This window comes from Camelus dromedarius, chromosome X (genome assembly GCF_036321535.1).
Source record: "Camelus dromedarius isolate mCamDro1 chromosome X, mCamDro1.pat, whole genome shotgun sequence".
Classification (NCBI taxonomy): Eukaryota; Metazoa; Chordata; class Mammalia; order Artiodactyla; family Camelidae; genus Camelus; species Camelus dromedarius.
Genome location: NC_087472.1, coordinates 65,268,719 through 65,284,923, shown reverse-complemented (window position 1 = coordinate 65,284,923; position 16,205 = coordinate 65,268,719). Strand labels below are relative to the sequence as shown.

The window sequence follows — 16,205 nt, the reverse complement described above, 5'->3', positions numbered from 1 at the left end:
GTAGCTGCACCAATTTATATTCCCACCAACAGTGTATGAGGGTTCCCTTTTTTTCCACATCCTCACCAACATTTGTTATTTGTACTCTTTTTGATGATAGCCATTCCAAGAGATGTGAGGTGATATCTCATTGTGGTTTTGACTTGTATTTCCCTGATGATTAGCAATGTTGAGTATCTTTCCGTGTGCCTGTTGGCCATCTGCTTCTCTTCTTTGGAAAATGTCTATTCAGTTTTTCTGCCCATTTTTTAATTGGGTTGTCAGTTTTTTATGATATTGAGTTATATGGGTTGTTTGTATATTTTGGATATTAACCCCTTATCAGTCATATAATTTGCAAATATTTTCTCCCATTCAAGTAGGTTTTGTTTTTGTTTTGTCAATGGTTTTCTTTGCTATACAAAAGCTTTGAAGTTGAATTCATTTCCATTTGTTTATTTTTGCCTTTATTTCCTTTACTTTAGGAGACATATCTAAAAAAATATTGCTACGATCTATGTCAAAGGGTGTTCTGCCTATGTTTTCTTCTAAGAGTTTTATGGTTTCCAGTCTCACATTTAGGTCTTTAGTCCATTCTGAGTTTATTTTTGTATATGATGTTAGAGAATATTTTAGTTTCATTCTTTTACATGTAGCTATCCAGTTTTCTCAGTGCCAAGTATTGAAGAGACTGTCTTTTCTCCATTGTATATTCTTGCCTCCATTGTTGTAGATTAATTCACCATTAAGTGTGCGGGTTTTTTTCTGGGCTCTCTATTCTGTTCCAGATCTATGTGTCTATTTTTGTGCCAGTACCATACTGTTTTGATTGCTGTAGATTTGTAATATAGGCTGAGGTCAGGAAGTGTGATTCCTTCAGCTCAGTTCTTTCTCAAGATTGTTTTGTCTACTCAGGGTCTTTTGTGTTAAAATTTTAAAATTATTTATTCCAGTTCTATGAAAAATGCCATTGGTATTTTGACAGGGATTGCATTGAATCTGTAGACTGCCTTGGGTAGCATGGTCATTTTGACTATATCAGTTCTTCCAATCCATGAGTATGGTGTATCTTTCCAACTGTTTCTGTCATTCTTCGATTTCTTTCATCAGTATATTACAGTTTTCTGAGTATAGGTCCGTTACCTCCTTAGGTAGGTTTATTCCTAGGGTTTTTTAAATGCAGTGGTAAATGGGATTGCTTCCTTAATTTCTCTTTCTGATAGTTCATTTTTAGTGTATGGAAATGCAACAGATTTCTGCATATTAATTTTGTATTTTGAAACTTTACAGAATTCATTGATAGGCTCTAGCAGTTTTCTGGTGGCATCTTTAGGATTTTCTGCACATAGTATCATGTCATTAGCAAACAGTGACAGTTTTACTTCTTCCTTTCCAATTTTAATTCCTTCTACTTATTTTTATTGCATGATTGCTGTGGCTAGGACTTCCAATACTGTGTTGAATAGAAGTGGTGAAAATAGACATCTTTGTCTTATTCCTGATCTTAGAGGAAATGCCTTTAGCTTTCCACTGTTGAGTATGACATTAGCTGTGGGTTTGTCATATAGGGCCTTTATTATGTTGAGGTATGTTCCCTCTATGCTTACTTTCTGGAGAGGTTTTTTTTTTTATCATAAATGGATGTTAAGTTTTGTCAAAAGCTTCTTCGGCATCTATTGAGATTATCATATGGTTTTTATTCTTCAACTTGTTAATGTGGTGTATCACATTGATTGATTTGTGGATATTGAAAAATCCTTGTATCCCTGGAATAAATCCCACTTGATCATGGTGTGTGATCTTTCAAATGTATTGTTGGATTCAGTTTACTAATATTTTCTTGAGGATTTTTGCATCTATGTTTATCAGTGCTATTGGCTTGTAATTTTCTTTTTAAAGATATCTTTGTCTGGTTTTGGTATCAGGGTGGTGCTCTCCTTGAAGAATGAGTTCAGAAGTATTCTTTCCTCTGTAATTTTTTAGGATAGTTTGAGAAGAATAGACATTAACTCTTCTCTGAATATTTGGTAGAATTCACCTGTGAAGCCATTTGGTTTTGGACTTTTGTTTTGGGGGAGTTTTAAAATCAATGATCCAATTTCATTATTGGTAATTAGTCTGTTCAGATTTTGTATTTATTCCTGGTTCAGTCTAAGGAGATTGTATCTTTCTAAGAATTTGTCTACTTCTTCTAGGTTGTCTATTTGATTGGCATATGGTTGTTCATAGTAGTCTTCTATGATCCTTTGTATTTCTGTGGATATTTTTGTATTTGACATGGGTGTTTTCTTTGAGGATGACTATTATGAAAATTTGCTAGGTGGGAAAGGGATGAGCAGTTGTCTAATTAGTTATCCTTAAGTTTCTTTCAAAACATGCTTTCTCAGGGCACACCTTAAGATTAATAGCTCCACAAATAATAGTGGCTTAGCCACATGTAGATGAGAATTTACTACTCTGTCCTTGACTTGGCTACTGTTTGATAGCTCTGTTCTACGTGGTTATTGGACTTTTTTGAACACTTCCAATGGTTTTGGCTCAGTAGATATGTCTAGATGTTTCTGTCTCCATGCATGGTGTTGTTTGGCCGATTTTGGAAAAGATGAAGTGGAGTTTGTGGTAAACTTTGATTGATATTGGAAAAATTGCTCTGTGCAAATGCAAAATGAATGAATTGTATTTCATAATAAAAGGATGGGGGCAGAGGTGGAGAAAGAAAGTAGATTGAGCAGACTGAATGATAAGGAGAAGACTTTTTTTCCCCTTGGTGGAAATTCCTTGATGTCACTGTTGAAAGCTTTTGCTTGCATTTATTTCTCTTCATTTTTAGATTCAAATGCAAGTTTGCAATCATTTGTTTAATTACATTACTAAGCAAATTATAGGCAAGCTCTGTATCTATAACACGTGGCTATCTGTTGACAAAACTTCTTAAAACAAATTACATTCAAGCCTATAATTTCTTCTGACTAATGTGAGTTTCCAAAGTATGCCAGTCTTTACTGCATTCATTTGTGAGTTTTTTCAATCAATAATAATGAAAGATAAAAACTCTTTTCAACACCTGTCATGAGTAGCAGCTAGAACATCGTCTTTTAAACTTCCCCCAACTCACCTTCCTTTTTAAGCAAAAATAACTATTTTCCTTTAGCCATTTTCACTAGTAATATGAAGTGTGAGGTGTTAACTAAGGCACAATGTTATATTAATCTTCTCATATCTATAATTTTAAAAACTCTTCCCCACCCAGCAAATTATTTTCTTTCCTTTAAAGCTCAACTCATATTTCCCTATACTTTTTAATGCTTAATCACTTGTCACAGTTTATAATTATGAATTATATAATTATTTGATTATTGTCTATTGTCCATTCCCACCACCACCACTATAAGCACCATGAGATCAGAATCCATGTCTGCTTTTATACCCCAGCAGCTAATGTTTCTTCACACATAGTCAGCACTATATAAATGTTTATTAATTAAGTAGTTGATTAATTAGTCAGAAAGTTACTTCAAATATTATATCCTTTCTGAATTCTTCCTAATTCCTTCAAACACCACCTCCATCTCACACCCTACTGATAGAATCGAACATTCCCTCTTTTGCAGATCAGTGGAAATTTTCAGGTAACTGTGAAGGAACAGCCATGCATCCAGGTTTACCTGGTACACCCCCAGTTTATGCCTATTATTCTGACATAATTATTAGAAATGCTCCTTCATTCTCAAAATTGTCTCAACTTGAACTATAATTGAGATAATCACTCTCTATAGAATTGTGTTAAAGCATTTCCTAGGGCCACTTCTAGTCAATTTTTTAAATTAGCTTGAGAGTTCTTTGAGGACAGGATCAGTTCTGGTTTCTCCTTCTAGCCCTGGGGCTTCACAGTGTCTGGTGCTCAGTGAGTATTCTTTTGAATGAAAAACATTCCTGCTGTCTTTGCTCAAGAGTTTACATTGTAAAACAAAACAAATACAAACACAAAAAAACACATGACATAGGTTTTAGGACAGACAACCAGAATTTTTCTTAAAATTTTGCTTAAGTCTTTGAAAGGTAAATCCAAGTTTATGTATGTTAAGTCATTTACTTCTCTTCTACATTAGGTTATTGAGTAGGAAACTTTCACAATAATAACTAGTCATTTCAATGAGGATTTCTAATGTTGTGGAATTTTTCCTGAGTTTAAATTTACTATCGTGTGTCTACATGAACATGGTAAACATGATCACACCCATGTCAGTTTTGGACAGAGCAATATACCAGACATTCGAGAAGGAGGAAAACATTCTGTGGCCTGCTAGCTAAGAGCAGTCAAACTTGTTTTTTATGGGTACCTCTCTTTTGCCAAGAAAATATACATTTAATCTTATAAACAGTTTTTTTTAAGTGACTTTGGAGCTTTGAATAAATGCAGGGGAAATTTTTTTTCAATTTCCTGTGTGTACTAGGAATTCTTTTGGAGAGAATAAAATATAAGTCAGACAGTAAATAAAGGAAATAGGCTTTAAAATTCAAATAACAAAGATTAATGACAGAAGTGACACTGAAATAGGTGTCTATGTGTTGGCTAATTCATCAAGGGAAAAATTTAAGTCACAAGTGGTGGTATAATCATTAGAGAAGCTGCCTCAATGTCAGTTCTGAGATGTCAATTCTGTATGCGTGTGTTGTTTCCAGATGTGACTCTACTAATGTAAGCATGCAGTTATTCATATTATTCTTAGATAGAGCTACTGGTGACTTTTCTTCTAATTTATATGTATAGAACTTAAGTGTAACTGGAAAACCCTATTACTGGTTACATAGATAGTCTGGTTTTAGATTAGTGAGCACAGCTGCTATCTGAAGAGCTTGTCAGTGCTCACAGGTCTACAGCCTTGCTTCACTGTTAGTCTTCTTAAAAAAACCAAAAACTACTGGTGGTGTCTGTTGTACTCTTTTACAACTGATGAGAACCTACTATGTTCTGTTCCCTTTTCTAAGCACTTTCCTTACTGTGTGAGCTATCCATATCATTTTTTTTACATATGAGGAAACCGAAGCTGTAAGTATAGGAAACACTTTGGCCAGGTTAGAACTCATACCTGCGGGGACAGATGGCATAGTTGAAAGGAGGATTTTAGAAACAAAATTGCACCTAATTCTCTTCTGTAATTAACATTCTTTTAAAATATTCTAGTTTCTCATGCAAATTGAGTTGATTTTCTCATTTTTACAACATAATAAATACAATTACAATAGATAAAAGAGGCTGCAGATACAATTCATAAGTGTGCACAAAACTTTTTCCTTATCTGGAGCACATGTCCCTATTTGTGACCCCTATAGCCAGCTTCAGTTGTTTGAAAGCAATTTTCATGGTTTTCCAGTCTCCTCAGTAGATGAAGTCCCTGATATTTTGCAAAAAGTAATGCTAGGGAAGTTGTCCTTTTAGGGAGTGGAGCTCAAAATTAGCAAGAAAGATATGGTGTGGTATCTGAAAAAGTTACCTGACAGAAAGAAAGAAATAGTTCTGTCAAGGATATGTATATCTCTGTGCCCTGTTGAAATGCCACGTTTCTTTTTTTCAAAGTTGTATTGATAAGCAGTTAACTTCATCTATGCTTTTGTTGTGGGGGCTGTTCTGCCCTCAGTTCTGCAGGTGTGTGTGGGAATTAAGGCCTATATTTAAAATTTTATGTCTAGAATTAGTAGAGAATTAGAGACTCTATATTTTTATGTAAGGTGAGTCCAATCATTTTTATTGACGTATAGTTTATGTGCACTATTATGTTACTTTCAGGTTTACAACATAGTGATTTGATATTTAAATACACTACAAAATGATCAGCATGAAAAGTCTAGTAACCATCTGTCACCATATAAACTTATTACAGTATTATTGACTGTATTCCTTGTGCTGCATATTACATCACTGTGACATTTATTTTATAAAAGTTTGTATCTCTTAACCTCTTTACCTGTTATACCCTCCCCTCATCCCTGCCACACACAACCCCCTGGCAACCACCAGTTTGTTCTCTGTATCTGTAAGTCTTTTTCTGTTTTGTTATGTTTATTTATTTGTTTTGTTTTTAGGATTCCACATCTAGTATATGTCTTTCTCTGTCTGACTTATTTCATAAAACATAATACCTTCTAGGACCACCCATGTTGTCTCAAAGGCAAGACTTCATTCTTTTTTATAGCTGAATAATATCCCATTGTGTGTGTGTGTGTGTACCACAGCTTTTTACCCATTCATCTATTGATAGATGCTTAAGTTGCTTCTATGTCATGACTACTGTAAATAATGCTGCAATGAACATAGAGATGTATATATCTTTTCAAATTAGTGTTTTTGCTTGCTTCCAGAAGTAGAAATCCTGGACCGTATGATAGTTCTGTTTTTAATTTTTTGAGGGACCTGCATGCTATTTTCCATAATGGTTGCAACAATTTACATTCCCACCAACAGGGTATCAGGGTTCCTGTTTCTCCACATTCTCACCAACACCTATTATTTGTTATGTTTTTGGCAATAGCCATTCTGACAGGTGTGAGGTGATATTGTGGCTTTGATTTGCATTTCCCTGATGATTAATGATATTGAGTACCTTTTCATGTGTCTATTGAGCATCAATATGTCTTCTTTGGAGAAATGTCCATTCAGATCCCATGCCCATTTTTTAAATCACATTGTTTGGAGTTTGTTGTTGTTCTTGCTGTTGCTGTTATTGAGTTGTATGAGTTCTTTATATATTTTGGATATTAAGTTCTTATCAAACATATCATTTGCAAATATCTTCTCCTATTTGGGAGATTGCCCTTCATTTGTTGATACTTTCCTTTGTAGTGCAAGCATTTTTTAGTCTGATGTGGTCTCATTTGTTTATTTTTGCTTTTATTGCCCTTGCCTGAGGAGACAGATCAAAAAAAAAAAATGTTGCTAAGACTGATGTCAAAAGGCGTACTGCCTGTGTTTTCTTCTAGTAGTTCTAAGGTTTCAGGTCTTACATTTACATCTTTAATCTGTTTTGAATTTATTTTTGTCTATTGTGTAAGATATTAGTCTAGTTTGATTCTTTTACATGTAGCTGTCCAGTTTTCCCAAAAACATTTATTAAAGAGACTGACTTTTTCCCATTTATATTCTTGTCTCTTTTGTCATAAATTAATTGACCATATAAACATGGGTTTGTTTCTGGGCTCTCCATTCTGTTCTATTGATCTATGTGTTTGTTTTTTATATCAATACCATAATGTTTTAATTACTGTAGGTTTGTAGTGTAGTTTTATTTCAGGGAATGTGATATCTCCAGCTTTGTTCTTTTTTCTCAAAATTACTTTGGCTATTCGAGGCCTTTTGTGGTTCCATATACTTTTTAGAATTATTTGTTCTAGTTCTGTGAAAAATGCCACTGATGTGTTGATAGTGATTGCACTGAGTCTGTAGATTGCTTTGTGCAGTATGGGCATTTTAACAATATTAATTCTTCCCATCCATGAGCAAGGCATATCTTTCCATTTGTCTATGTTGTCTTCAATTTCTTTCATCAATGTCTTATAGTTTTCAGAGTACAGATCTTTCACTGCCTTGGTTAAATTTATTCCTAGGTATTTTATTCTTTTTGGTGCAATTGTAAATGGGATTATTTTGTTAATTTCTCTTTCTGATAGATGGTTTTTAGTGTATAGAAACACTGCATATTTCTGTATATTAATTTTGTATCCTGCAACTTCACTGAATTCATTTATTAGTTCTAACAGACTTTTTGGTGGAGTCTTTAGAATTCTCTGTATGTAGTATCATGTCATCTCCAAGAAGCTTTACTTCTTCCTTTCCAATTTGGATTCATCCTATTTCTTTTTCTTGTATAATTTCTGTGGCTGGAACTTCCAATACTATGTTGAATAAAAGCGGTGAGAGTGGGCATCCTTGTCTTTTTCCTCACAGTTGAGTATGATGTTGGCCATAGGAGTATATATGGCCTTTATTACGTTGAGTTATGTTCCTTCTATACCCACATCCTGGAGAGTTTTTATCATAAACAGATGTTAAACTTTGTCAAAAGCTTTTCCTGCATCTATTGAGATGATCATATGATTTTTATTTTTCAGTTTGTTAATGTGGTATATCACATTGATTGATAATGAAAAATCCTTGCATCCCTGTGATAAATCCCACTGGCTCATGGTGTTTGAACCTTTTAATTCATTGTTGAATTTGTTGTGCTAATATTTTGTTGAAGATTTTTGCATTTATGTTTATCAGTGATGTTGGCCTGTAATTTTCTTTTTTTACGTTGTCTTTGTCTGGTTTTATCAGGGTAATGCTGGCCTCATAGAATGAGTTTGGAAACATTCCTTTCTCTACAATTTTTGGAATACTTTGAGAAGGAGAGGTGGTAACTCTTTTTAAAATGTTTGGTGGAATTTACCTGTGAAGCCAGCTGGTCTTGGACATTTGTTTTTTGGGAGGACTTTAACTACTGATTTAATTTTATTACTAGCAATTGGTCTGATCATATATTTTATTTATTCCTGTTTTATTCTTGGGAGATTGTGTTTCTAAGAATTTATCCATTTCTTTTAGGTTTCCATTTTATTGGCATATAATTATTTGTAGTAATTTTTTATGACCTTTTGTATTTTTGTGCTGTCAGTTGTAACATCTCCTCTTTCATTTCAGATTTTATTTATTTAGACCCTCTCTCTCTTTTGCTTGATGAGTCTGGCTAAAGTTTTATCAATTTTGTATATCTTTTCAAAGAACCAGCTCTTAGTTTCATTGATTTTTTCTATTGTTTTTTAGTCTGTATTTGATTTATTTCTGCTCTAATCTTTATAATTTCTTTCTTTCTACTAACTCTGGGTTTTATTTGTTCTTCTTTTTGTTTCTTTGTTTGTTCTTTTAGGTTTGATTATTTACTTGAAATTGTTCTTGTTTCCTGAGGTAGGATTGTATTGCTATAAACTTCCTTCTTAGAACTGCTTTGCTACAACCCATAGATTTTGTATCATTGTGTTTACATTTTTACTTGTCTTCAGATATTTTTTTAATTTTCTCTTTGATTTCTTCAGTGACCCATTGGTTGTTTAGTAGCATGTTGTTTAGACTCCATGTATTTGCTTTTTTTAAGGTTTTTTTTTCTTGCAGTTGATTTTACAGTCTCATATTTTGATCTGAAAAAATCATTGATGTAATTTCCAGGGTCTGATCATTTTAAGCAGAAAATATGTCAGACAGCCTGTAGTTTCTTAGGAAGAAAACACTGTATTCTAAATGCTTTTCCAGAATTTTACTAAGCATGATTATGATATGTGTGTTTATTTTTAGGAACTGGTAACATCTGAACATAACAAACGAAACAAGCAAACTCTTGCACCATTACTACCACCACATTTTACACAAGGAATGTCACTGTACATGGTTTCCAAGCAGGCTAAAAAGAAAAAGAGCTGATTAGACCTCAGACTGCCTACTGAACGGGATGACGGCCACCGCTGCAGTGGAAACATCAAAAATGAAGAAGAGTGCCTCCAAGGAAGAGAAGCAGCAGCCTAAGCAAGACAGCACAGAACAGGGTAATGCTGATTCTGAAGAGTGGTTGAGCTCTGAGAGTGACCCTGAACAGATGATCCTTAAAAGTAGCAGCAATGACAACAGTTGCCAACTTGGAAATGTTCAGTTGAAGAAGAAGGAGATCCCCTCTAAGCCACACCGCCAGCTATGTAGATCACCCTGCCTAGATCATCCAAGCTTCTCCCAGAGCAGCATTCTACAGGATGGGAAGCTTGACTTGGAAAAAGAATACCAGGCCAAGATGGATTTTGCTTTAAAGCTGGGCTATGCAGAGGAACAGATTCAATCAGTACTGAACAAGCTGGGTCCAGAATCACTTATTAATGATGTATTGGCAGAGCTTGTCAGACTTGGGAACAAAGGTGATTTGGAAGGTCAGGTCAACTTGAGTCTGTTAGTGCCTCGGGGGCCCAGCTGCAGAGAGATTGCAAGCCCTGAACTGTCTCTTGAAGATGAAATAGACAACAGTGACAATTTAAGGCCAGTTGTCATAGATGGAAGTAATGTGGCAATGAGGTAAGACTGATATATTTTCTTTCTGTTTCTTTAAAACTGCCCTGAGCTCATAGAAATTGTCTTCCTTTACAAAGGGCTAATAGAGCCTCTTGGTTGTTGTCTGTGGCTTATGCTCCTATAGGTGGACAAAGGCTAAAATGATCATGCCTGGCTTTTTCTCTCTTCTTTGAAATTGTTGCCATCTTGTTTTCAGATGTTCTGAAAGTACAGTCAAATAGAAATCAGTGATGCTTTAGAGGAGATGTAACCATTTAGCATTTGTTCCTTCTGTGGTCCCTTCTCCCACCTCTACTTGACTAAATGGATCGTCCTGAAAATCCTGCTTTTATAATGTTACATGTGGACTTACTTGGGAACTTGCAGTAACTCCCAATTGCCATTCTACCAAATTTGGATGCCTTTGCCTGACTTTGTGATCTGACCTTTCTCTCCTCCCATTGAATTGCATCTCTCACACTTTACTGCATTTATATCAATCTCTTTAACCATCCCCATGTAAATTATGATTATTTATACCCCCACTGCATGTGTTCATGACATTTCCCAGCCTAGACGTGACCACCTTCTTATCTTCATGCCCTTCAAGGTATACTATCTCCACGAGCACCCTGACTTTTCTGATCCCAATCATTGTCTCTGAGCTGCAGTACCCATGGTAGGCTGAATAATATATAATAATAATAAGACATCCAAATCCTAATCCCTGGAATCTGAGACTATGTTACCTTACATGGTAAAAAGGGACTTCACAGATATGATTAAGCTAAGGATCTTGAGATAGGAGAAATTATCCTATATTATTAAGATGGGCGCAATGTAATCACAAGGGTTCTTATAAGAGAGAAGGAGACAGCGGGATTAAAATGCAACGTGATGACAGAAACAAGAGGTTGGAGTGATGTAAGAAAGGGGATATGAGCCAAGGTATGTGGGCAACCTCCAGAAACTGAAAAGAGCAAGGAAATAGATTCTTCCCTGAAGACTGGAAAAAGAACAGAGCCTTGCCAACACCTTGATTTTAGACTTCTGACATCCTGAACTATAAGAGAACAAACGTGTTATTTTAAGCCACTAAATATGTGGTAATTTGTTATAGCAACAATAGGAAAGCAATACAGAACCAAGAGTGCCTTCATACTTTATTCAACACTGTATCATATAATTTTTGTTTGTTTTCATATGATTCCATTTATTTATTTTTTATTTATTTTTTAACATTTTTTATTGAGTTATAGTCATTTTACAGTGTTGTGTCAAATTCCAGCATAGAGCACAATTTTTCAATTATACATGAACTTACATATATTCATTGTTATATTTTTTCACTGTGAGCTACCAAAAGATCTTGTATATATTTCCCTGTGCTATACAGTAAGTGTCATATAATTTTTTATCTCATGCCAGATAACCTTAAGAATGAGTTGTCACCCAACTTCAGTTGAAAAATTCCCAGTGATCAGGAGCCTACTTCTTCTTAAGTCCACCATTGCTTGATGAACTCACTGGAATTCTTAGACTGTAAACAATCAGAACAAAGTAAAAAGCCTTAGACTCACAAGTTTTTAATTTGATTACCCCATTGTCTTTGAGGGCAAGGATCTTATTTTATGCCTCCCTTGTTTCCTCACAGAACATAGCACAGTATTGGATGCTCCCACATCCCTGGGGATAAGGCAAGTCTTATGAACCATACTATTGCTGTATGCAGGAGTTGCTTAGCAGACAATCTGGAGGTACATTTCAATATATAGTTCTATTTAGCCTTTTTTGGGTTTTTTTTTTAATGGAAGTACTAAGGATTGAATCTAGGAACTTGCGCATTCTAAGCATACACTCTACCACTGAGCTAAACCCCAACCCCTGTTAGTTCTATTTAATCTTCATAACAACTTTATTTTACAGATGAGAAAACTAGAGCTCAGCAAGGTTAAATGAGTTCCCTGAGGTTATTTGCTATAGTTAATATATAAATAAAATATATAAATATAACAAAGTGAGGACTTGACTTAAATCTTCTGGCTTCAAATGAATGAAATGAAACTAGTATTTATAAATATCTATTCTCTGCCAGGTACTTTGAATATGTGATTTAATCCTCACTAAAAACACTACAAAAATGAACTAATTATGTTCATTTTTACAGGTGAGCAAACTCAAGTTCAGAGGTTAATTGCCCAAGTAATAAATGGCAAAGTTTATATTAAAACCAGAATGTGACTCCAATGCTCCTGCAATATCATGCAGTAATATGTGGCCATTAGTGTTACTAAGAATATTTGACATAGTTTCTAGTAGCAGGGTATAAATGTATAGGAATCTTTTTTCAAACGTTTTATTTTTATTTTTTATTAAAGTTTTGTTGATTTACAGTACTATATTAGTTTCAAGCACACAACATTGTGATTGAATATTTTATAGATTATACTACATTTAAAGTTATTGTAAAATATTGACTGTATTCCCTGTGCTGTACAATATATTCTTATATCTTATTTATTTTATAGATAGTACTTTGTACCTCTTAATCTCCTATCCCTATTTTGCTCCTCCCCCCTCCCTCTTTCCACTGGTAACCACTACTTCGTTCTCTGTATCTGTGAGTCTGTTTCTGCTGTGTTACATGCATTCATTTATTTTATTTTTTAGATTTCATATATAAATGATAGCATACAGTATTTGCCTTTCTCTGTCAGTCTTATTTCACTAAGCATAATACTCTCCAGGTCCACGTTGTTGCAAATGGCAAAATTTAATTATTTTTTATGGCTGAGTAATATTGCATTGTATATATACCACAGCTTCTTTATCCAATTATCTGTTGATGGACATCAAGTTTGCTTCCACATCTTGGCTATTGTGAATAATGTTGCTTATGAATATTGGGGTGCATATATATTTTTAATTAGTGCTTTTGTTTTCTTCAGATATATACCCAGAAGTGGACTAGGTGTATATGGTAGTTCTATTTTTAGTTTTTTGAAGAACCCCCTACTATTTTTATAATAGCTGCACCAGTTTACATTCCCACCAACAATGCACTAGGGTTCCTTTTTCTCCACATCCTCACCAATATTTGTTATTTTTTGTGGTCTTTTTAACAACAGCCATTCTGACAGTTGTGAGGTATTGTCTCACTGTGGTTTTGATTTGCATTTCCCTGATGATTAGCAATGTTGAACATCTTTTCATGTGACTGTTGGCCATCTGTATGTCTTCTTTGGAGAAATATCATTCAGGTGCTCTGTCCATTTTTTAATCAGGTTTTTTTTTGATATTGAGTTATATGAGCTGTTTATATATTATGGACATTAACTCCTTATCAGTCATATAATTAGCAAATATTTTCTCCCATTCAGTATGCTGTCTTTTCATTTTGTTGAAGTTTTCCTTTGTTGTGTGATGGCTTTTAAGTCTAATTAGGTGTCATTTATTTATTTTTGTTTTTATTTCCTTTATTTTAGGAGACAGATCCAAAAAAAATTGTTGCAGTTAGGGTCAAAGGGGTTTCTGCTTGCGTTTTCTTCTAGCAGTTTCATGGTTTCCAGTCTTACATTTAGGTCTTTAATTAATTTTGAGTTTATTTTTGTATATGGTGGAAGAAAATGTTCTAATTTTATTCTTTTGCACATAGCTGTCCAGTTTTCCCAACATCATGAACTGAAGAGACTGTCTTTTCTCTGTTGTATATATTTTTTATTATTATTGAAGTATAGTTGATTTAAAATGTGTTAGTTTCTGGTGTACAGCATAGTGATTCAGTTATACATATATTACTTTTTATTATAGTTTTTTGCAAGATATTGAATATAGTTCCCTGTACTATACAGTAAGACCTTGTTGTTTATCTATTTTATATATAGTAGTTAGTATCTGTCCATTGAATATTTTTGCCTCTTTTGTCATAGATTAATTGACCATAAGTGTGTAAGGTTTCTTTCTGGGCTCTCTATTCTGTTCCAATGATCTATGTCTGTTTGTGAACCGGTACCATATATTTTTTTTGAAGGGGAAGGTGGTTAGGTTTGTTTGTTTGTTTGTTTTATTTTTAGAGGAGGCACTGGGATTTAACTCAGGACCTCATGCATGCTAAGCATGCACTCCACCACTTGAGCTACACCCTCCCCCTCATTACCATACTGTTTTTTTTAATCACTGTAGCTTTGTAGTATAGTCTGAAGTCAGAAAGCATGATTCTTCCAGCTCTGTTTTTCTTTCTCAAGATTGTTTTGGCTATTTGGGGTCTTTTGTGCTTCCATACAAATTTTAAAATTATTTGCTCTAGTTCTGTGAAAAATGCCCTTTGTATTTTTGATAGAAATTGTATTGTATCTGTAGATTGCCTTGGGTAGCATGGTCATTTTAACAATATTAATTCTTCCAATCTATTAATATGAGGTATCTTTCCATTTATTTGTATCATCTTCAGTTTCTTGCATCACTGACTTACAGTTTTCAGAGTATAGGTCATTCCTCTCCTTGGTTAAGTTTACTCCTAGGTATTTTATTCTTTTTAAAGCAATTTTAAATGATATTATTTCCTGCTTTCTCTTTCTTGATTATTAGTGTATAGAAAAGCAACATATTTCTGTATATTAATCTTGTACTTTACTGAATTTTTTTATTAATTCTATTAGCTTTGGTGGAGTCTTTAGGGTTTTGTATATATAATATCTTTTGATTGGAGCATTAATCCATTGACATTTAAAGTGATTACTGATAAGTATGTACTTATTGTCATTTTGTTACTTGTTTTCTGATTGTGTACTTCTCTGTTCCTTTCATTTTCTTGTGGTTTGATGTGGTTTAGTGATATGCTTGTGTTCTTTTCTCTCTAGTTTTTGTATATCTATTATAGGCTTTTTATTTGTAGTTACCATGGGGTCTGTATATGTTGACCTATAACTATTTGTTTTAAACTGGTAGTCATTTAAGTTTTAACACATTCTAAAAAAAATCTACATTTTATATTCTCCCCCACATTTTGTGTTTTTGATGTCATATTTTACATCTTCATGTGTGTTCTTTGACTGTTTATTGTAGTTATAGTTGATTTTACAATTGTTGTCTTTTAATCTCATACTTGCTTATGTAAGTGGTTGATCCACAATTTTGCCATATATTTGCCTTTGCTGGTTGGATTTTTCCTTTCCTATAAATTCTTACTTCTTACCTTTTCTCTTCCACTTAGAGAAGACCCTTTTCCATTTCTTTTAAGATCAGTTTAGTATTGATACACTCTTAGGTTTTCTTGTCTGAGAAGTGCTTTATCTCTCCTTCAATTCTGAATTATAACTTTGCTGGGTTCAGTATCCAAGGATGCAGTTTATTCTAAGACTTTGAATATATCAAGCCACTCCCTTCTATCTTGCAAAGCTTCTGCAGAATGATCAGCTGATAGCTTTGGGGGACTTCCTGTGTATGTGACTCTGTTTTTCTCTTGCTGCCTTTAAAATTCTCTCTTTAACTTTTGCCATTTTAATTATGACATGTCTTGGAATGTATCTCTTTGGGTTCATCTTGTTTGGTACTCTTTGTGATTCCTGTACCTGGAGATTTCTTCTTCTGGAAGGTTTCAGTAATAATTTTATCAAATATATTCTCTACCCACCTTTTCTCTCTCTTATCTTTCTGGGACCGCTATGACGCAAATGTTAGTATGATGTTGTCCCAGAGTTCCCGTAAACTATTCTCAATTTTAAAAATTTGTTTTTTGTTTTACTGTTCTGATTGGGTGATTTCCATTATTCTATCTTCCAGATCACTTATGTATTCTCCTGTATCACCTAGTCTCCTGTTAATTCCTTCTGGTATGTTTTTCATTTCAGTTATCATGTTCTTCAGCTCTGATTGGTTCTTTTTTTATATTTTTAGCTCCTTGTTAAAATTATAACTGTGCTTATCTATTCTTTTCCCAAGTTAATTTAGCATTCTTAATACTAATGCTTTGAATTCTATCTGATAAATTATTTAACTTTGTTTTATTAGTGGTTTTTTGAAGAGGCCGTTTTCTTTCACTTGAAATATGCTTCTTTGTCTTCTCATTTTGTTTCACTTTCTCTGTCTCTATAGAATTAGGTGAAAATATTACTTATCCTGATCTTGAAGGGTGTGTAGGAGTGTCTCTATGCAGTCTGTGTGT

The 16,205-nt window shown here is 33.9% G+C and overlaps 1 protein-coding gene across 1 annotated transcript in view; it reads left to right on the top strand.

Moving 5' to 3' along the window:
- ZC3H12B (zinc finger CCCH-type containing 12B) overlaps window positions 1-16,205 on the top strand; it is a 415,031-nt gene that overhangs the window by 382,436 nt on the left and 16,390 nt on the right. The window contains exon 4 of the mRNA XM_010982002.3: window positions 9,305-10,066. Coding sequence (XP_010980304.1) covers window positions 9,459-10,066 — 608 coding nt within the window. The 5' untranslated portion in view covers window positions 9,305-9,458. The remainder of the gene's footprint in view (window positions 1-9,304; window positions 10,067-16,205) is intronic.